This window comes from Amphiura filiformis, chromosome 13 (genome assembly GCF_039555335.1).
Source record: "Amphiura filiformis chromosome 13, Afil_fr2py, whole genome shotgun sequence".
NCBI lineage: Eukaryota > Metazoa > Echinodermata > Ophiuroidea > Amphilepidida > Amphiuridae > Amphiura > Amphiura filiformis.
Window position 1 is genome coordinate 64,412,879 of NC_092640.1, and position 22,552 is coordinate 64,435,430.

The 22,552-nt window shown below is 38.6% G+C and overlaps 1 protein-coding gene across 1 annotated transcript in view; it reads right to left on the reverse strand.

Annotated features, from left to right (window-relative positions):
• LOC140168644 (vacuolar protein sorting-associated protein 8 homolog) overlaps positions 1-22,552 on the reverse strand; it is a 93,441-nt gene that overhangs the window by 65,346 nt on the left and 5,543 nt on the right. Inside the window, 12 exon segments of the mRNA XM_072192055.1 lie at positions 1,150-1,185; positions 5,188-5,262; positions 6,802-6,972; positions 7,541-7,621; positions 8,722-8,844; positions 10,343-10,502; positions 15,507-15,557; positions 17,093-17,160; positions 17,603-17,689; positions 18,288-18,412; positions 20,748-20,835; positions 21,546-21,639. Coding sequence (XP_072048156.1) covers positions 1,150-1,185; positions 5,188-5,262; positions 6,802-6,972; positions 7,541-7,621; positions 8,722-8,844; positions 10,343-10,502; positions 15,507-15,557; positions 17,093-17,160; positions 17,603-17,689; positions 18,288-18,412; positions 20,748-20,835; positions 21,546-21,639 — 1,159 coding nt within the window.

A 22,552-nucleotide genomic window follows, 5' to 3' on the forward strand; every position in this document is an offset into this window, starting at 1 on the left:
CATGGCAAGATTGTTCACACTACTCATGTACTGCGTTTCTCTTACTTGACATAGCATACTGCATCGTGCACTGCATGGTCAAATACACATTCAAAATTGCCAGAAATTGATTGATTGAATATATTTTGATGGTCATGCATGATTAGTGCTTTTCGTAAAAAGTCCTCCTGAAAAGGTCCATTGAGCAAACATTGTTGCTTGGTGAAATTCTAGAGATAAAGAAAGACATAACTAAAGTTTGTTCGGCTTATAATATGCTAAAATTAGTCAGTTTGCGTAAAGTCACATAAGTGTGCGTCAGTCACAAGGATATGCAATGCACAACTAGTGCTGCGCCAAATTGCATGCATACCAATCTATATCAATACACAATGTTACGGTCGTCTAATTTTTTTTGCCAATTATAAGCCGAACACACTTTAAAATTAACAAATTGTGCTATTCCAGTTGAAATCAATACAGCCCCTACAGAAGACATGACCTTAATCTCCCAGACAAGGAGTGTGAATTTCAAATGGGGTTACCTAAATGGGTGACTCCATTTGAGATCTACACCCCCTGTGTGGGAGATTAAAGTCATGTCTTCCATAGAGGTATGGATTTCAACTAGAATATCCCACTGCTGGTTGTATCTTTTTAATAATGACTCAGATTCCTGCAAACTGTCCAGCAATGACTTCAAAACCCAAATGCCTGTTCACCACTGGCACCCTGGCATCACCTATGGTTTTACTGTATATCATTTTTCCAGACAATAGAAACCAGGTCCAATCGGCGTCTCAGCCAGGACAATGTTGGTTGATTTTTGAAGCCATCCCCATAAAACCAGTGAAGTATCTATGTAAGGTGACGAGACAACGGCAACAACACCTTTGCTCTGAAAATTCATGGGACACAATCCAGCATTGGGCTATTCCAGTTGACATCCATACACCCCTATGGAAGACATGACCTTAATCTCCAACACAGGGGTGTAGATTTCAAATGCAGTCATCCTTTCAGCTTGTAACCCCAATTGAAAATCACACTCCCTGTGAGGAAGATCATGTCTTCCATAGGCCCAGGGGTGTATGGATTTCAACTGGAATAGCCGTTTAGTCATTAAGAGAAGGAAAAAACCATGACGATATTTTGACGTCAATAACTTACCTCATGCCATGTCCTGAGAGTCATCACATGTAATGACTGAAATAAATGCATAACAGATGTATTAAATAATGAAAACAACATGCTGCTGTGTGCAGTTTCATTATTATTTTGGAGAAAGTGGCTAAACATTGTCGTTTTATTCTGTAGTTTATTGCCAAAATCAACAGAGAAATCATCAATTATGTTTTACCATTGTTCACCACTGTTTAACAACTCGCATCCGAGTGCGTTTGCGGATTTTACTTTGCTTGTGAAGTAAATCATGCGGGTGACGTAGACGCATTGTTGTTAAACAGTGATGAACAACAGTGAAAAATGATTAAATCCAAAAAGTCAAAATTACCTTCTTTTTACTCAATAATGCAAGGTTATTAATGTTTTAATATTAACAACATAAATACACAGGTTAACTGACTATAACAGTGTAATACAGAAACAATATTATCATGAATCCCAAGCATATATGACATGAATTTTTCATGAATTTGTACATTTCCTTTAATAAAAGCCTATAGGAAGACACAATATGTGACATGATCAAGGGGAATGAGTCGGGTGTCGCTAACATTGATTTTGAGATATTAGCAAAGAAAGTGTTAAAATTCTTTTGTCTTATATTGTTTTCAGCGATTGATAAATTGACATAACTTCGCAAAGAAAAATTGTATCAACATGGGATTTTCAGTTTCTGAAAGCTCTAAATATCCTTTTTAGAAATATGTGTAAAACTCACTTTTGACCAGGGTCGACATGTGACTCATTCCCCTTGATCATGTCACACATTTGTGTGCATAAAAACATCGAGAACAACTGCATTAGCACAATTTTCATGAATGTGAACATTGCATGCTTTACAGTATGAAGGTGTCAATGTGTAAATGTGTCATTGTCAAGAAAATTATAAAATCATAAAAAACACAATGTACAAAATAATTTAATGTCGTATAAGTAAATTTAATACACAAATTTTCCGGCCTCACCCTTCATCAGGTTACAGTTAAGTGTTGTGAGGCCTACAGGATGGAAACATTTAAAACATGATTATAATGCTCTTACCCTTGCACTCATGCTCGCGTTTTAATCATGTTTGAATGTTTCCGTCGTGTAGGCCTCACAACACTATACTGTCACTTGATGGCCCGAAAATTTATGTATCAAATTTTCTTTTACGACATTAAATTATTCTTGTGCATGTTTGCCTTCTACATTAAATGTCAACACAGTTTATTTTCTACTATCCAATGCGCTAAAGTAAAGCCAGAAGTCCTCCGCGTTGTGGATTTTTTGTGAAAGTCACAAAATTTGGGAAGAAACACAGAAAAGGCAGTTTTGCTAAAAGGAGAAAAAAATGAACCGAAAAAAGCTTAAAAAAGCAAAATTAAGAAGAGTCTCTTACCACAGATCCTGTGCTCTTACCCAGGAACATACTAAACAATGTTGAATTTCAATGGTGACATTGAATATAGACTAAGAAAGACGACTACAGTAAGCAGTAAAGTAGGCAAATACCGTATTCGTCCGAGTATAGTCCCACGTTCGAGTATAGTCCCACCCCCCATTTTTCGAAAAATTCCAGAAATTGTAAAAAAAGATTTTTTTTTTTTTTTTAAAAATTTTAATTTTTTTTTTTTTTTTTTGGTTTTGGAGTGTCCCTGGACCTAGACCTAGATGCTAGGATCATTCATGGTTGACCTAAAAAAAAAAAATTAAAAAAAATTCAAGATGTTTTGTATTTTTAATATGAAAATTGATATTTTGTATTCATGTCATACTCTATTTCTCTCTCTGTGTCAGGTGGCGCTGTGTAGCGCTGCTGTGGTCTTCACAAGAGTACGCCATCTCACTCGATCCGATGCCAAGTGTGTTGCACCTTGCATTCCCTGGTTAGAAACCAGCTTCACGTCATTAGTCCAAGATGTTGGTGGACGTCCTCTTCCTCGTGTGCCTTCCATGGCCCCTTGCAAAATCTGTTTTTCTACACCTCCATGTTTCCTGACAATATGGCCAAAGTACTTCAGCTTTCTCTCCATTATGCCGCTTCTGATGGTTAGACTTGTACCAATCTTGTCAAGGATCCAGGAATTTGTTCTCCTGTCTTTCCATGTCACTCGTAGAAGCCTCCTGTAACACCACATCTCAAAAGCATCTACTCTTTTCCTATCATTCTTGGTCATAGCCCAAGACTCGCATCCATAAGTGGCAATGGAAAACACAGTTGCACGAAGTAGGCGTACCTTGAGGTCAATGGATAGGCCTCTGCTTTTCCATATGCTTGACATGCCCTGCACAGTTGTCCTTGCAATAGCCAGTCTTCTCTTAATTTCAGTTGTGCTGTCACCACTGTTGTTAATCATTGAACCCAGATATTCAAATTGCTTCACCTCCTCAATCTGTTGTCCATCTATCACAAACTCATCACTTTTTTTCTCTCTGTGTCTACAACCATTATTTTTGTCTTCTTTGTGTTCAGGAGAAGGTGTTTTTCTTCACTGGCCTCTTTGATGCGCTTCAAAAGATCAATCAGCTCTACTCTGCTGCTACAAATAAGAGTGGTATCATCGGCGTACCTCAGGTTAGTAATTCTTGTACCGCCAAACTTCACTCCACCTTCAAACCCCTCCAAAGCTGTTCTCATTATGTCTTCAGAGTAGATGTTAAATAGGTTTGGTGATAGCACACAGCCCTGTCGTAAGCCTCTTCCAATCTTGAACCAATCTGTGTCTCCACTACTTGTTCTGACTGCCGATTCTTGGTCTTCATATAAGCAGCTGATCAGATCCACAAGATGACTTGGAAAACCCATCTTTTCATAGTTTCCCACATCTGAGGGTGGCTAACACAGTCAAAAGCTTTACTGTAATCTATGAAGCACATGTAAAGAGGAAGTCTATGCTCTCTGCATTTCTCAATCACATTCCTGATATTGACAATTTGGTCCCTAGTACCCCTTCCTTCACGAAATCCTGCCTGCTCATCAGATATTTCCTGCTCCATTTTGTTCTTCATTCTCTTGATGATGATCTTCAGAAGCACTTTACTTGCATGACAAATCAGGCTGATGGTCCGTGATTGGCACACTCTTTCAAATTTCCCTTCTTTGGCAGTGGAATAAATACTGCCCTGCACCAGTCTCTCGGCCATTTCTTCTTTTTCCAGATGATACCACATAGACGCCACATTAGGTCTATCCTTCTTTCCCAGTTGCCTTCCACAACTCAGAAGCTACATTATCAATGCCAGGTGACTTAGCATTTTTCATTTGTTCCATGGCAAGCTCAACTTCAGATCTCAATGGTGGAGGTTCTTCCTCACTCGTTTCACACTGTACATACACCTTGTCATCTTGTGCCTCAAACAGCTGGGAACTATACTGAACCCATCGCCTTTTGATGTCTACACTTTCGGTAAGAGTGTTACCTTTCTCATCAAGGATATCAAAATGCATTCAAATTCAATGCATTTTGATATCATTAATAGAGTATGAATTAATAAATTATCAATTTTCATCTTAAAAATACAAAACATCTTGAAATTTAAAATTGTTTTTTTTTAGGTCAACCATGAATGATCCTAGCATCTAGGTATAGGTCCTGGGACACTCCAATTTTGAAATTCGAGTATAATCCCACCCCCCAATTGTGAAAAATTTTCACCTAAAAAACGAGTGGGACTATACTCGGACCAATACGGTAATAGGCTTATGATATTTTGTGAAAAATTTATTATCGCAAAATTTACAAAGCGGAGAAAAGCGGAATTTGACATTTGTAAAGCAGAAAATTTTGGGCTTTATGCTAAAGTAATGTAAGCACAAGCATTTTATCTTTCTGAGAACAAATGAACAATGTGGGCATGACTCCCAAGCATATAAAAAGGTATCAAGGTATAAATGTGTAATTTTTAAAACCATTATAAAAACCTATATCCAATGTAATATATTTGCTTAAGTAATATAGACAACAGCATTTTATCTTTCTAAGAAACATTTATTCTGTTAATAGTTTATGTCAAGTTTATGTAGTTGTTATAAAAGATTACCTTTGTTCCTAAGGCAAGCAGTTGTCCCTTGTGTGTTTTTATAGATTGGTAGCATGCTCTCTCACCAGCCAAAGCCTGCAGAGAAAATAGGATATATCAGGATTAAAATAAACAAATGGTACCAACGTTTTTTGCTTCTGTCACCTCCAAGAACTTCACTTGGTGCCCTGTTATTTTATCAAATTGGCAGCATACCCTCTCACAAACAAAGCCTGCAGAGAAAATCAGGAAAATTGGTGATCAAAAATTCCAGAAGGAACCTCACAAACACCTTGCCACGATACCCAAGAATTTTGTCAAATCTTGTCTCACTAGCCAAAGCAGATATTCATTCTGAGATCCAAGTAACCATGGCACCAAGATGATTTTGTGGGTTTTCAGTGCAACAGTGGAGTTTGTGTTAACATATGGATGCGAAGCCTGGACCATAACTCCAAAACTAAAAGAGCTGGACGGCTGTTACACTCAAATGCTTATGGCAGTGTACAACATCCATTGGAAGCAGCTGTATGGAGACCTTCCAAGACTCTCAGAGAAGATTAGAGAAAGGAGGACACGCTTCCCTGGACACTGCTACAGGAGTAAGTGCGAACCTGTCGCCAATCTGATAACCTGGACACCCAAACACGGAACAAGAAACCCTGGAAGACCACCCCTTACATATGTAGATGTTCTCAAGCCAGACACGGGACTACAAGCATCAGACCTGGGAACGGCGATGCAGGACAGGATGATATGGAAAGCTGTGGTTCAGGAAAACCACCCCAAATAAGCAAGTAATTAAGTAAGCAAAGCAAGATGATTTACTTCTGGTGTCCTAAGACCTTACGTTAGTGCACAAGAATCTTATCTCAAGAGCCAAAGCAAAACCAGATATTCAGAGGTCAAAATAACAAGCTGCATAAAAAGCTGTTTATACACTGATCCCTCTACAGTTGCTTCCCATGTTATATCAATATGTGGGTGTACGTGGATGTGCTCCCTGGCCATATGGCAGGCAGCAAGGTTCCACGGCGCTGATCAAGAAGATCAAAATAATAGTTTTGTCTCATGTACTATGGGAGTTTGAAATCTAATGCAGTATGCAGGGTTTTTTGGTTTTTTTTTAATAAATTGAACAAAGCCAATTTTGAGTATTTTATAATATCAAAATATATGTACATACAATTCCATATAATGGCTATGTTTATTTAACTGGAATACAGGCTACATCTAGTATTACAATTTCAGAGTTGCGGTGAAATTTTTAAACATTGATTTGAACATTGATTTACAACCGAATTTATACAAAACAAAAATCAACTTTTTGTCCACCAGTAGGATAGGATTGTGTTTTTTCGTCGCCTAAACAACCAATTTTCTTTCATCATGTCAAATACATGCATCTGACCTGTTTACTATTCCGGCTGCAATGGGCTATTCCATGCAGTTGAAATCTATACACCCCCATGGAAGACATGGCCTTAATCTCCGACACAGGGAGTGTGAATTTCATATGGGGTTACCTAAATGGGTGACTCCATTTGAAATCCACAGCACCTGTGTGGGAGATTAAGTCTTGTCTTCCTGTATGGATTTCAATTGGTATAGCTCAATGGACTCTATTTCACTTACCAATGCTTTACTGACATTACCCCCTGTTGCCAGTGACTTGAAGTGACTGCTGCTGTACACAAGCCCAATGTCCGACAGGTCAATGACCTCCAGCTCTTCCTCTGATCTCACATCAATCAGTCTCAGCTTCTCGCTTGTGTCAACTGTTATCACGGTCCTAGAATTGAACCACTGCAGAGAAAGAGAATTGCAAATAAAGATATTTATACCGGCAGTTCCCAAACTTTTTTACAAGTGACCTAATTTTTGCTTAACATAGCTGTCGCAACCCATTAAAATATCATAACAGTATATACCAACACATAACCAGGGATAGATTTTTAAAAAAAAAAATCGTGTGATTTATAGTGTGTTACGCACAGGCACAACACCTAGACGTTGATCCACAAGCCTCAGCACACTTTTTCGGTTGCTGTTGACCACTACAGCCCCACATCATTCCATAAACTTTTAACAACATGGGGACTTTACGGCTTCTAGAGCGCACACCCTAGATATTCCACAAATAACCTTCGCATCCAGGATCAGCTCCCTGAGTTTTATATGAGTTACAACGAGACAATTAGCAGCAAGTTCCTTGTCCAGGGGAATTTCAAGCTAACTCAATTTTCCACAAGAGCGAATTAGGTACCGCCAGGGTTCGAATCCGCAACCTCTTGCACCTTATCGATTGTGCTAACTTGACTGCTAATACACTGCAGTGCCTAATTTAACTTAAAAATGTGACTCAGGGTCTTACCTGGAGTGAAAGAAGTGAATATGGTAATTGCACAATTTGTAGCGGCACCACTTTTACAACACTCTCCTCTTGGTATAGAACCTGAAAGTACACAAGATACGTACACTTGTTAACCACATGGACACATATCTTTCTTACAGTACCCCTGATTGGCTAATTACATGATATAATCATCTGAGAACCAATCAAAATAAAGCTGATGTATGGGTAGGCTGTACAGTGGTAAAAAAGGGCAATGTTTCGGATTCCTTAGGGCTCCAGCTTTTTCAATGCAGGATGATCTCCTGAGCATTTTGACGACTTTTAATTGAAATCGGCCAATAAATGAGCAGCTGCTTGCCAAAAAACTTATTTGGACAGGGGGGTCTGCATGGGGGGGGGGGTCTGAAAATTGTCATTTTGCATCAAAAATATAATTCTATGCCTTATTTTATTGATATTGGTGTAGTTTTATATGTTTTTAGTGTCAAAGAATCCATTTTTCAAAGTTGCATAAGATTTGGATCATCTGCATTATTGGAAGCTGCCATTTGTATGATGAGTGATTATGGTTCCATTTCTTATGAAATGACTATAACAGTACAAGATTATGCAATAGGGTCAAATACATTCATATATATATATATATATACACCAGGCACAAAAAGAAACTCGTCAGTTATATTCATCCTTGCTGTTCAATAACTTGATAATTTTGGATTATTCTGAAATATACATTTTGTTAATTGGACTTTGCTTTCTCATTTGACACCCTGTTAAGTGAAAAGCGAACAAGAATTGACCAAGATATGCGCCTCCAAAGCCCAAAATCAAAAGTTGCATTTTCAACGATTTTCAATGGGAACGCATCGTGGTATTGCACACAAGCACCACGGGCCAATCAATAAAGCACAGTGTAACAGGCACAATTGAATCGTTAAAATTGCAACTTTTCATTTTGGGGTTTGAGAGTTTGAGGTGCATATCTTGGTCAATTTTGCTCAATGTTCACGAACAGGGTGTCAAATGAGAAAGAAAAGTCCAATTAACAAAATGTATATTTCAGAATACTCCAAAATTATCAAGTTATTGAACACCAGGGATGAATATAACTGACGAGTTTCTTTTTGTGCCTGGTGTATATATATATATATATATTTGTGTCCTGTCAATGACATGCGTTTCTATGGTAACTAACTTACCTGGTAAAAGTGTACCGTATGAGTTCGGCCAAAGGCCAATACAGGGTCGACCACCCTGTTTGTATCTGTTACTTGTATGATGACAAACTGCCATGCTAGAAGTGGCAAGGTGGTTGGATCACCCTGTATATAAATAAAAAGACATTTTTGTGACAAAATAAAATAAATAAATAAATGTAGATATTTATATAGCGCTTTATGCCGTAAACAGCCTCTAAGCGCTTTACATTTATTCCGCCGTCATTAGAATATGTCGGAACCACGTTTGCAGCCTACAAGTGGCGAGGGTCCATCAGTACAACGACTGTGACTACCCCTAACAGCTTCCCATTGCACCTGGGTGGGGTGAGGCAAGCGAGGCAAAGCGCCTTGCCCAAGGGCGCAACACGGTGGTGGGACGGGGAATCGAACCACGCACGTCGAGCAAGCTCTCAGATTATGAGTCCAAGGCCGTAACCACTGCGCCACCGTGCCCTCAACATCATAATTATATATTATTTTGTGACTAACTCAAGCAAAACAAGGATAATATATGTTGATATCAAATTTGATCAGTTGAGCCCATATTTATTGGTCAAGCTTTGAGTTTTAAAATATTGGATCAACTAAACTGAGCTCAAAAAGAAACTTATAATTTTTCACAAGGTCATATCTTGAAATCCTGTCCATCAAATTGAACCAAAATTACACACAGGTTTACTTCAATACTCTACTCTTAACACATGTCAATAACCAAGCAGTTATCCAACTGACACAACAGCAAAATGCACTGACATGGAACAGCTTCCTGGACCACATTCACAGCCCAGCCCTGTTTCATGAAAAAAGTGTATGAAAAGCAGAAAGCAGCACCGCTTTTATCATCTGTGCAAGGATCTTGTGTGCATTCTCACAGATTTTTTATGCTGGGTGCCAAATGTTGGGCTGTGAAAGTGGAGGAAGTCCAGGAAGCTGTCCCATGACAGTGCATTTTGCTGTTGTGCCAGTTGGGCAACTGCTTGGTTACTGGCATGTGTCTTGAGTAGAGTATTAAAGTAATCCTGTGTGTAATTTTGGTTCATTTTGATTGACACTATTTTAAGATATGACCTTGTGATTCACAAGTTGTAAAAAATTATAAGTTTATTTTTGAGCTCAGTTTATATATTGGGACTATTACACTATAATTAGGTAGCTCATTTCTATGTAACACAATCTAGTCCATGGGGGTCAAATGAGGCATTTTTGAAAATTGAGTAACTGTAATTATTACCTTATACAATCATCAGGATATACTGTAAACACCAAAGGTCTAGCATATTGGATCTAAAATGCTACGGTTTTGTGATGTGGATTTTCTTACATATTTTTGTGGGGTTTTTTGCTCCATATTTTTACCTCAATTTATCTCACCTTTGGTCTCCATGGACCAGATCGTGTCACATGTTATATAGGGCATGATCTGATCGGATCAGAGTTAGTGATGAATAATAAGGAGCAAAATTACAGTAAAAATATAAGTCACATATTTCTTTTTCCCACCTTTTGCAAAAATAACATGCTAAAACAATTATGATGGTCCTTTAAAATCACAAACATTTTGTGAGCAGAAGATATTGTGTTTACAGTAAACATTTCTTACCTTGAGTTGTTTTGTGAATAACACTGTCAATTTAGGCCTGAGGCCAACGATGAAGACTTTCGATAATGTAGCCATGGCTAGCAATGAGACGTCCTTCAACGGATGATCCTTCACTGATGAGTTCAAGAGTAGAGGAGCTACGGCGCACACCTCCCCACGACTGAAAAGGAGGAGAATGATGGGCTGTTCCAGTTAAAATACATACACCCCTATATGGAAGACATGACCTTAATCTCCCACACAGGGAGTAAAGACTTCATTCAGGTAAACCCATTAGACATTCACACTCCCTGTGGGGAAGATTAATGTCTCCATAGGGGGTATATGGATTTCAAATGGACTAGCCCAATAATCAGGAATGTTTCATTGACATTTATGATGTATCGTAAAACCTTCCACATATTTTAAGTCCTAACCAATCCTAACACTAACATGTATATCCTATGGAATATAGTCATGATGGGTTTGATACTTGTGTGTTTCGGACTTTCGGACAATGCTTCGTAAGTGTTATGAACATATCATATTAGCAGTTTCAGCATGTGATTTTAAAAATCACTAGTAATCAAACACTAGCATTTTTACAATCGCAACCAGTGTTCAATCATAGGCAGCGACAAAGTTTCCTTCACATCAACTGCTTGCGATTTGACGCTAGGGCACTAGCAACCTATCGATGCGATATCAGCAGTCACTTTTCCGATAAGCGACACTCTTTGTGACTGCTTACTATGATATGGCCTTTAGTGATATGTACTTGACGCTAGGGCACTAGCAACCTATCGATGCGATATCAGCAGTCACTTTTCCGATAAGCGACACGCTTTGTGACTGCTTACTATGATATGGCCTTTAGTGATATGTACTCGCTAGGGCACTAGCAACCTATCGCGCGATATCAGCAGTCACTTTTCCGATAAGCGACACTCTTTGTGACTGCTTACTATGATATGGCCTTTAGTGATATGTACTTGACGCTAGGGCACTAGCAACCTATCGATGCGATATCAGCAGTCACTTTTCCGATAAGCGACACTCTTTGTGACTGCTTACTATGATATGGCCTTTAGTGATATGTACTCGCTAGGGCACTAGCAACCTATCGATGCGATATCAGCAGTCACTTTTCCGATAAGCGACACTCTTTGTGACTGCTTACTATGATATGGCCTTTAGTGATATGTACTCGCTAGGGCACTAGCAACCTATCGATGCGATATCAGCAGTCACTTTTCCGATAAGCGACACTCTTTGTGACTGCTTACTATGATATGGCCTTTAGTGATTTGTACTTGACGCTAGGGCACTAGCAACCTATCGATGCGATATCAGCAGTCACTTTTCCGATAAGCGTTTACACTCTTTGTGACTGCTTACTATGATATGGCCTTTAGTGATATGTACTTGACGCTAGGGCACTAGCAACCTATCGATGCGATATCAGCAGTCACTTTTCCGATAAGCGACACTCTTTGTGACTGCTTACTATGATATGGCCTTTAGTGATATGTACTCGCTAGGGCACTAGCAACCTATCGATGCGATATCAGCAGTCACTTTTCCGATAAGCGACACTCTTTGTGACTGCTTACTATGATATGGCCTTTAGTGATATGTACACGCTAGGGCACTAGCAACCTATCGATGCGATATCAGCAGTCACTTTTCCGATAAGCGACACTCTTTGTGACTGCTTACTATGATATGGCCTTTAGTGATATGTACTCGCTAGGGCACTAGCAACCTATCGATGCGATATCAGCAGTCACTTTTCCGATAAGAGACACTCTTTGTGACTGCTTACTATGATATGGCCTTTAGTGATATGTACTTGACGCTAGGGCACTAGCAACCTATCGATGCGATATCAGCAGTCACTTTTCCGATAAGCGACACTCTTTGTGACTGCTTACTATGATATGGCCTTTAGTGATATGTACTCGCTAGGGCACTAGCAACCTGTCGAAGCGATATCAGCGGTGACCTTCCCGACAAGAAACACTCTTTGTGACTGCTTACTATGATATGGCCTTTAGTGATATGTACTCGCTAGGGCACTAGCAACCTATCGATGCGATATCAGCAGTCACTTTTCCGATAAGTTTTACACTCTTTGTGACTGCTTACTATGATATGGCCTTTAGTGATATGTACTCGCTAGGGCACTAGCAACCTATCGATGTGATATCAGCAGTCACTTTTCCGATAAGCGACACTCTTTGTGACTGCTTACTATGATATGGCCTTTAGTGATATGTACTCGCTAGGGCACTAGCAACCTATCGATGCGATATCAGCAGTCACTTTTCCGATAAGCGACACTCTTTGTGACTGCTTACTATGATATGGCCTTTAGTGATATGTACTCGCTAGGGCACTAGCAACCTATCGATGCGATATCAGCAGTCACTTTTCCGATAAGCGACACTCTTTGTGACTGCTTACTATGATATGGCCTTTAGTGATATGTACTCGCTAGGGCACTAGCAACCTATCGATGCGATATCAGCAGTCACTTTTCCGATAAGCGACACTCTTTGTGACTGCTTACTATGATATGGCCTTTAGTGATATGTACTCGCTAGGGCACTAGCAACCTATCGATGCGATATCAGCAGTCAGTTTTCCGATAAGCGACACTCTTTGTGACTGCTTACTATGATATGGCCTTTAGTGATATGTACTTGACGCTAGGGCACTAGCAACCTATCGATGCGATACCAGCAGTCAATTTTCCGATAAGCGACACTCTTTGTGACTGCTTACTATGATATGGCCTTTAGTGATATGTACTTGACGCTAGGGCACTAGCAACCTATCGATGCGATATCAGCAGTCAGTTTTCCGATAAGCGACACTCTTTGTGACTGCTTACTATGATATGGCCTTTAGTGATATGTACTTGACGCTAGGGCACTAGCAACCTATCGATGCGATATCAGCAGTCAGTTTTCCGATAAGCGACACTCTTTGTGACTGCTTACTATGATATGGCCTTTAGTGATATGTACTTGACGCTAGGGCACTAGCAACCTATCGATGCGATATCAGCAGTCAGTTTTCCGATAAGCGACACTCTTTGTGACTGCTTACTATGAGATGGCCTTTAGTGATATGTACTTGCTTCGTCTTGTAAGTCTCAAAATCGATATTAAGTTACGATATGTGGCTGGACGCGGAAAATGAGCCGTAAACTCGGCAAACTTCATTTCGAGCTACAGGTGAAAATATATGCAAATCTCATATTTGGCGAAGTTGAGATTTTTGCAGATTTGAAATGTTTAAGCTTTCTTCTAAACACATATAAAGTTTTATTTTAAAGAAATAAGTGGAAATATGAAATAATCTACATTTTCTGAGGCCTGTCTGATGAAAAAAATAACAACATAGATAAAACAAACATACAACAGTGCTTAATTAACAGCTCAATAATATGCAAAACAATAAAATATCAGTCTCAATCTTGTTTTATTATTGTAATAATACCCATAACGTGTCTGTGTAAAATTTGAAGCAAATAGGATGTAAGGAACATACTGGTTACTATGCAAATATGCTGGTTTTCATTTCAAAAATGGTCATTTTACTTCCCTAACTTTGAACGCGTTTTTCTCGGTTTCGCGTTTTTTAGAACGATAATTCCCGTTAAAATCATTAGGTAAACTAAAAACACACGCTAAAATGACGAACTATGAACTAGAAACACTGACTTCTGGCTCACTTTTGGGTTTCTGATCCAGATGTTCGCCAATTATTGACGCTTATTATGGACCATGTGCTAACTTGGTAAGCTTACTACACAAGATAGCATGGAAATATCGGCATTTTGAAACATCTTGGTTGAAAAAAAGTGGTGGGGGCATTTATTTGAGGGGGGGGCGACTATTTGACGAAATACGGTATTTATAACTGGTTCAACAACACTCAAATGTTTGCAGAGACCCTCTCCACCAATCCTGGATGTCCTGGATGTCTTGCATGACAATACTGATCAGTTAGTCAGCAATTTTCCGGAAAATTTTTATTTTTCATTTCATATTATACAAATATTGACTGCTATGAGGGGCATGGTTAAAATTATAGGCCCGAGGTGATGTCAAAACCATGACTATGCCCGAAGCGAAGCTGAGGGCATAGTCATGGTTTTGAGATCACCGAGGGCCTATAATTTTAAACTGTGCCCCGAATATTAAGCAGTCAATATTTGTTTTATATACCGAATAATATAGATTCTTCTCATTTGATTGGTTAAAAGATTACCTGACTGACAAGGCCTACAAGCTCTGTAACTGCCTCGGCCTTAGGCTTAAATGCACACAGTGCATGCAAGAGCAAGGTGCAGAATTTGGACCGATATCTCACCGATTTCATATCTAAAACAACCCTACCGTTTCTGTGCTAACATCACACACTGCCGAGTCTCCAGGTTGTAGTAATTTGTCTAAAAAGTGACATTTGGCAGGTATAAATCCTTGACATGTAACAGAATGTAAACAATCACTGCACTCACGGCGGCCGGTGAAAGATCGTCGTCAAGGAGAGGTCAAATTCATTGACCGCGATAGTCTCAACACTCGTAATCAACGCCGGCCGTATAGTGGGTGCGCAATGTATACGAGCGATCTGTGTATTCGGGGTTGCGAATATCCAATTATTTTCCCGGGCACAGTTGATTCTATGCCCGGAAATCATCTTGATAGAAAAAGGGGGCACAGCTATTTTAATGACTCCACTTTTAACCAATCAGATGAGAGGAATCTATATATGAGGTATATAATATACAAATATTGACTGCTATGAGGGGCATGGTTAAGATTATAGGCCCAAGGTGATCTCAAAACCATGCTATGAACCATGCTATGACCCGAGGCGCAGCCGAGGGTCATAGCATGGTTTTGAGATCACCGCGGGCCTATAATCTTAACCATGTCCCGAATATAGCAGTCAATATTTGTTTTATATACCGAATGGATACGTGGATGTTGCGATTGCGCAGTTTGATTGTGACGCACATGACCGGTCCATAGTTCATTTCCATGGACCGGTCCATAGTTCATTTTGCAGGCATAGTTAATTCAATGACTGCACTTTCAACCAATCAGATGACAGGAATCTATATACATGATATATGAGGTATATAATATTTTTTAATAGATTGCTTTACCTTCCAGAAAACAGACATCTTGATTCACATGTCCTCATACCCATCACTCTCCTGTTGAATAAAAAAGTGTCATCCACAAAACAAGAATTCTATGAATAAACAAAGAAATAGATAAATGAAAATCTGAAGTCCTTACCAACTTTGTTCGGTTTGAATTTTGAACTATAATGAGATCATCTAGACTAGAAATTTTCACTTTCTACAGGCCTTGCCGTTTGAGGCGAGCAATCGCTCTCGCTCGCCACCGCTCGCCCAAACTCGATTTCTAGTGAGCATTTTTCCACTCGCCATATACACTAAATATCACTCGCTGCGAGTCTCCCAAAATCAGCTATCGAATCATCCAAGACTGAAGCTCTACTAGATTATACCCAAATATGTGGTATTTGTGAAAATTCGACCACTCGTCTAGAATCATGCTAGCGAGTGATTAACCACACGCTTTTAAAATCTAGAAGGCAAGGCCTGTTATATCATCCTGTGTATGATCCTGTGACACATGTAGATCAAGGAAGATGTGTTGGCAACCTTCAACGTGTTAATGACAATTGCTTCATCCTACCCCCCCCCCAATACAATGTTGAGCAAAGCCATATTGGCAGCAGACCTCTAAGACCCCTATATCAGGGTTATAGCTACAGTGGGCGGCGCCGGGCGGCCCCGCCCGGGACTGGCGCTGTCCGCCCGGCACAAAAAAAAAATTTAAAAAAAAAAATTTAAAAAAAAAAAAAAAAATTAAATTAAATTTTTTTTTTAGTAAATGATTTTTTTCATCATAAGAAGAGCAACAAAAAAAAAAATTAGGGGTGATACCCCAGAGCTTATTCCCAGATAACTCAAGCGTTCACTAAAAGATTGTACCCCAAGCCAGCGCTCTAATTGGATAGTAAAATTACCCGGCACTCAACTTGGGCTAGCTATAACCCTGCCCTATATATTGGTTGACAAAGAGTGGGAAGTGTGGCATAAAGGGGGAAAGTGTCTGCTTCACTAAAAATTTCATTTGAATGAACACAGCTAATACTGCATGATATTAACCCTAACACCTGAAATTATCACAGAATACCACAAGGATAACCAGTGCGCATGCATGAATCCCAGGTGATACAATGACGCAATCACCCTAAGTGCTATATGCTCAGGGAAAGCCCTGTGGCTACCCATAGGTGATTGTGTGCTTAGCATGCGAGGGGTCTAAGGTTCGAATCCCAGGGGTACCAAGTGACTTCTTTGTTCATCTTCTCTCCTTTTTTTGTTTCTTCTTTAACTTCCGATAGCAAAAAGCAGTGTTCGGTGTTATGGTTAAAAAATCCAACTCACTTCTGATTGGTTTGTATTTTTGATAATGACTTTTGATTGGTTTGAGCAGTATTTTGCCCGCCCACACTTTGTCCTGTGAAATATGATCGCATAAAAAATGTGTCATTTGACTGTATCTAATCATGCTTTTATTACATCACATGCACACTCTGTGTGTGACTGTCTGTGAGATGCGTGATTGTTTGTTTGTTTGTTTGTTTGTTTACCCAGGTTGGTCTGTGAAGGACACATGCTAATCCATGTGAATGTGTGTAAACAATACTTACTTCATGTTGAGCTCAAACACAGAGCCACCACTGTCACTACAAATAGCCAATGTAGGGTCATCTGTGAACTGTTTATTAAATGAAACAAATTTAGAAAAATTTAATCTATATATTGTTTGATAATGCCAAAGGCATTCGTAATGCCCTACATTTTTAATCCAAACATATCCAAAGAAACCAATTTTTCTCATCAATATTTGTTCCGCTTATAATTGGTGAAAAGATGAACATAATAACACCTTGTATTCATATAGAACGCACTTGGGCGCAGCACTTATGCTAGTTGGGCATTGTGTAAGAAGAGCCCCTAATGACTGGGGCTTTGAGCCTAAGTTTAATTCACATAGGCTTTATAATTTTTCATGTACATTCAGATCGCATGCGGACAAACATTTTGCTTCCAAGATGATGATGATGATACAAATTGTCCATGACATTATCTCCATTTGGCTTTACTCATCATGTTGGACAAAAGCTGACAAAAGAAAAAAAGCTTTATGGTTACTGTACCTGTATGTGAAGCACAGCTGAACCAGGTGGATGGGCATCGGTGATGGTTCTCAGTAACTTTCCTGATGTCAGATCCCACATGGTGATCTAAGATATCAAAACACACAGAACATATTAAACAAGTGATACTCTTAAAAAGAATTCTTGTGTTGGACCCGAGTTTATGTAACTAAGCTAAGATTACATAATCTTGGGATCAACCATCAATGCTGCATCCATACTTTTTTTTAAATAAACTATCATCTAATTAATCAAAAAGAATGGTAATTTTTGATTTGGTACATGGTCAATACATAAAAAGAAAATTTTTCATAATTGATAACAAGTCACTTGATATTTCATAAATATTAAGGATCAACGACCTTGCAAACATTGCATAGTCGATCAGAGGATCAAACAAATTTGGATCTATTGCCCAAGAGAGAGATTTATGTTTTCACATAATAATTACAAATGACTCAATTGATATTTCATTAATATTAAATGAATGGTCAATCAAAAGATAGAACAAATTAATAAAGATAGAGTACCGACATTTTGAGTACCTTTTGGTAAGGACATGGATTTACATCAAATATGAAATACATGAATGATAGAATTGGACAACAAAACTGTGTGTATATTATTCATTCCGATACTTGATTAGCCAATTTACTCTAAACTCTTAATAATTTTCTCATCTCACCTGTCCCCTTGCAAAGCCACTGATGAGTCTGGTACAGTCCGTGTTGATTCCCAGCGATGACACAGCTCCATACTGATTACCTACTGCAGTACTACCAAGGCACCACTTCAAAACCTGTTTGGGATCTGCAAAACAATTTGAAGAATACAATTCTTTGTCTATATGATTTTGGTTGTAATACACATAATATGAGGGGGGCTGGTGGGGATGGTGGTAGTGGTGACAGAATCTCCTACCCTTTGGATAAGCTGTCACAAAAATTCAGACCCGGCTACCTAAGGGATGGGCGGATACCCAAGTTCCCGGATATTCAACTCAGGCCTACATGCTTCCAACTTTTATGTGCCAGCAGGTTATTTTCTCTGCCTCTCTTTCACACTCATTTTGTATTCTCCTATTTGCCTCAGAAAGAATTTCTAAACTTTTTCCGGAATTCTGATAAAATTTCAATCCACCTGAACCACTTTTAAAAGTATGGTTAAACTGCACATATTTCCATGCAAGTGAATAACCTTCCACTGGGGGTCATTATTGATAACTTGGATGCCAAACCCCATCGTAATTTCGTAAAACCTCAGTCTCTGTTCCAGTATATTGTGACATTAAAGTAGAATTTTCATTTATAAGTATATGAAAACGAAACTGGACTTACAAAATGCAATTTCTTAGAACTACCGTATTGGTCCGAGTATAGTCCCACCCGTTTTTTATGTGAAAATTTTTCACAATTGGGGGTGGGATTATACTCAATTTCAAAAAAAAAAAAAAAAAATTCATTCATGGTTGACCTAAAAAAAAAAAAAAAAAAAAAAAATCAAGATATTTTGTATTTTTAATATGAAAATTGATACTTTGTTTTCATGTCATACTTATTAATGATTTCAAAATGCATTCAAATTCAATGCATTTTGAAATCATTAATAGAGTATGACATGAAAACAAATTATCAATTTTCATATTAAAAATACAAAATATCTTGAATTTTTTTTTTTTTTTTACAATTTCTGAAATTTTTCGAAAAATGGGGGGTGGGATTATACTCGAACGTGGGACTATACTCGGACGAGTACGGTAGTTTCTATTGATACTGATAATCGGTGTGCTATTTACAGCAGCCAGCATGAAGTGAAGTGAAGTGAAAATGAAAGTAGGAAGTGAAGTCAATGTTTCGCTCAAACACTTATGGACATAACTGGGAATGATTATATGTGACACGATCAAGGGAAATGAGTCGGATGTCGCTAATATTGATTTTGAGATATTGGCAAAGAACGAGTTAAAATTCTTTTGTTTTATATTGTTTTCAGCGATTGATAAATTGATATTACTTCACAAAGAAAAGTCATATCAACATGGGGTTTTCAGTTCCTGAAAGCTCTAAATGTCATCTTTAGAAACATGTGTAAAACTCATTTTCGACCAGGGCCGACATGTGACTCATTCCCCGTGATCATGTCACATATGCATTAAATATTTGCTTCAGATTATGATAAACAACCCCATTTTGAGAATGATTCTATGAAAAAAAAATTTGCCTCAGATAAACACCATTATTTTCTAAAATATATCAATATATATTTATCAATATTTCAGAAAAGTGATGCAGCACATAAAATTCAGACCTTTCCTGGTAAAGTCAATTTCGAGTTGACTGTATTTCTGCTTTGAAAACATTTTGCAAGCTTTAAAATGACACCTGATTTGCTCAAATTGATCAAAGCCATAATAGCCCCAATCCGGCTTGAAATGTGGGGGAGGGTACATTCAACTTGAATTGTCAAAAAGTGGCTGATGAAAAGAACAAAAAAGTGGTCATTTTGCCGAAAGGTGGGCCCTCTGCCCCTTCCCGGATTGATGTCCATGATCGAAGCATTCATATTTTATAAGTAAAACAGCATCCCAAATTCTTAGCATTTTTCTGTCTATTTTCATCTATATCTTGAAAGCACTTTGCTGCAAAGTCCACCCTTTTGATGTGCAGCATCACATATAGACCCTATCGAATACTATGTCACTCATCCTTGTTAAAATTCTGTTCACCAGGAAGCCTCCACAGGGCAATCCTCATGATAATACAATAAACAGATGATAGGTATGAGTGCTTGTGGAATCGAACTAGGGCCTTGATTAGCCCATTCGTCGTCTGCTTCACATACTGTTGTATCTCAAAAGGCTGCCTTTTGTGATATTTTAAATTATTACTGTCATCAACTTGTGTTAAGATCCCAGGGATGAGATACACTGTAAAATAATTATTAACTATATATTAATTTTGACGTATTATCACAATATTACAATCTCATGCCCATTCATAAATGAAAGAAGCATGCTGAAATATATAAAGTAACAATATGAAATACAACAATGATAATAAAAATCACACAAGGCAGCCTTTTGAGATATGACAGTATGTGATGCAGACGACAAATTAACATAAAACAAGAGTACATGTATACTTACCAAACACCAGAATGAGTCCATGTGATGATCCTATAGCAATCATCATGGACACTGCCATTGCAGTGGGGTAACCTGCATCAACACGATCCTGTCAAAACATGTTTTTCACCCATTATTACAATAATATATATAGATATATTAATTTTTACCAAAAATATATAGAATTTCATGTTGTAAACATCTTGGCTTGATTGAAAATCTCACCAAAATGATTTTAAACAAATTCATGCGAGGAAGACTTTCTATGTGCAATGTATCAATGAGTGTATGTATATGTACTTATTATACAGGCTTTTAAATGTGGGTCCCTTTCCAACATCACAGTGGACATACAGCCAAGGCATTAGCCAGAGGGGTGTCCAGGTGTCATTTGGACACCCTGTTTTTAATTTGGACACCCTATAATTCTGATTTTTATAATGGAGTGAATAGGAAGTGGACACCCTGATTTTGTAGAATAAGGTATTTTTGATCATTTTGGACACCCTAAAGACACCCCTCTAGTTAATGCCTTGCATACAGTAAATGGTGGATGTCGTTACTTTACTGACCTCTCTCAGATTCCAACCAGTATGAAAAGTGAGTACTCTATATTTAAGGCAAAGTGCAGTCCTCAAATTTACACTCCAGTTTGCCTACCTTAAAACATCCCCTGAATGAGCAACCCAGGCAAATGAAGAAATAAAATAAAAGAAACAAAATGTACAGCATGATGTGTCTTGATGAACTCTTTGCTCCATTTATTTCTTTACTTTTTGTTTGTTTTCATATTGGTCTCTTTCAAGTTTCTCAACTTACAGTGGCTGACATGACCTGTGATGATATACTGCGTAGCATGACATGTCGAATGATAGAGCCATGTACTGCATACTGTATGCTCTTCTGTCTCACCCTGCAAGGAGAAAAATTTCAACAAAGTTACACCATTCCAACCTAATACTTATAGATTAAGATCTTCCGCTCTTCTCATGCACGTATTTTGGGGGGCTTTGGGGGCGCCAGCCCCCCGGGGTCAAAGTAGGGGGGCGGCAAAAATGAAGGGGCGGCGGAAGAAGATGGGGCAGCAAAAACAGGGCGGCAAAAAACGGAAGGGCGGCAAAACTAATTAGCAAAGAAAAAAAGGGCAAAAATTGAAAAAGCATAACAAATTGTGAAAAATTTTGCTTTTAGGGCGCTAGCGCCTAAAATCCTTTTTTTTTTTTTTTTTTTTGCTCTTCACTTTTTCAAACGACTGTGAAAAAAATTGGGTCAACCTTTTCCTGCTGTTAAGGAGGGGCGGCAAAATTGTTTCTTCTTCAGCCCCCCGGGGTTGGGGCGGCCACGGTACGCCACTGCTTCTCCAGTGTGCCTCAATTGGCCAGAGCGTTGTGCTAGTAATAAAAAGGTCACCGGTTCAAATCCGACCAGATACACTGGGGTTTTTTTTCAACGTTTATGTGCGCTGGCGGCTCTGGGTAAAGATTAAAATTTGTTCTTTGAAGTTACACTGTGTTTAGTCTCAGTCATATATTTCACATAAGCGAAACCGGCCAACCGCTGCAGAGTCGCATGTCCCAATATTATAGACTAGCCACTTCAAGTGGCAATGATTCAGCTGTCTATAACATCTTGATGAGGGCAGAGGTCACAGTTTTGACATTGACGTTATCATTTTGGATCATGAAACTTGTTGGTTTAAACAGGGAGTCAAAGAAGCAGTGCAGGTCAGAGCCGAACCGCGAACAACAGTCCTCAACAGGAGCATGGATGTTAGAGTTAATCTGTCACATGGTTGGGATCAGGTCATCAAGCAACTTCCTTGGAGC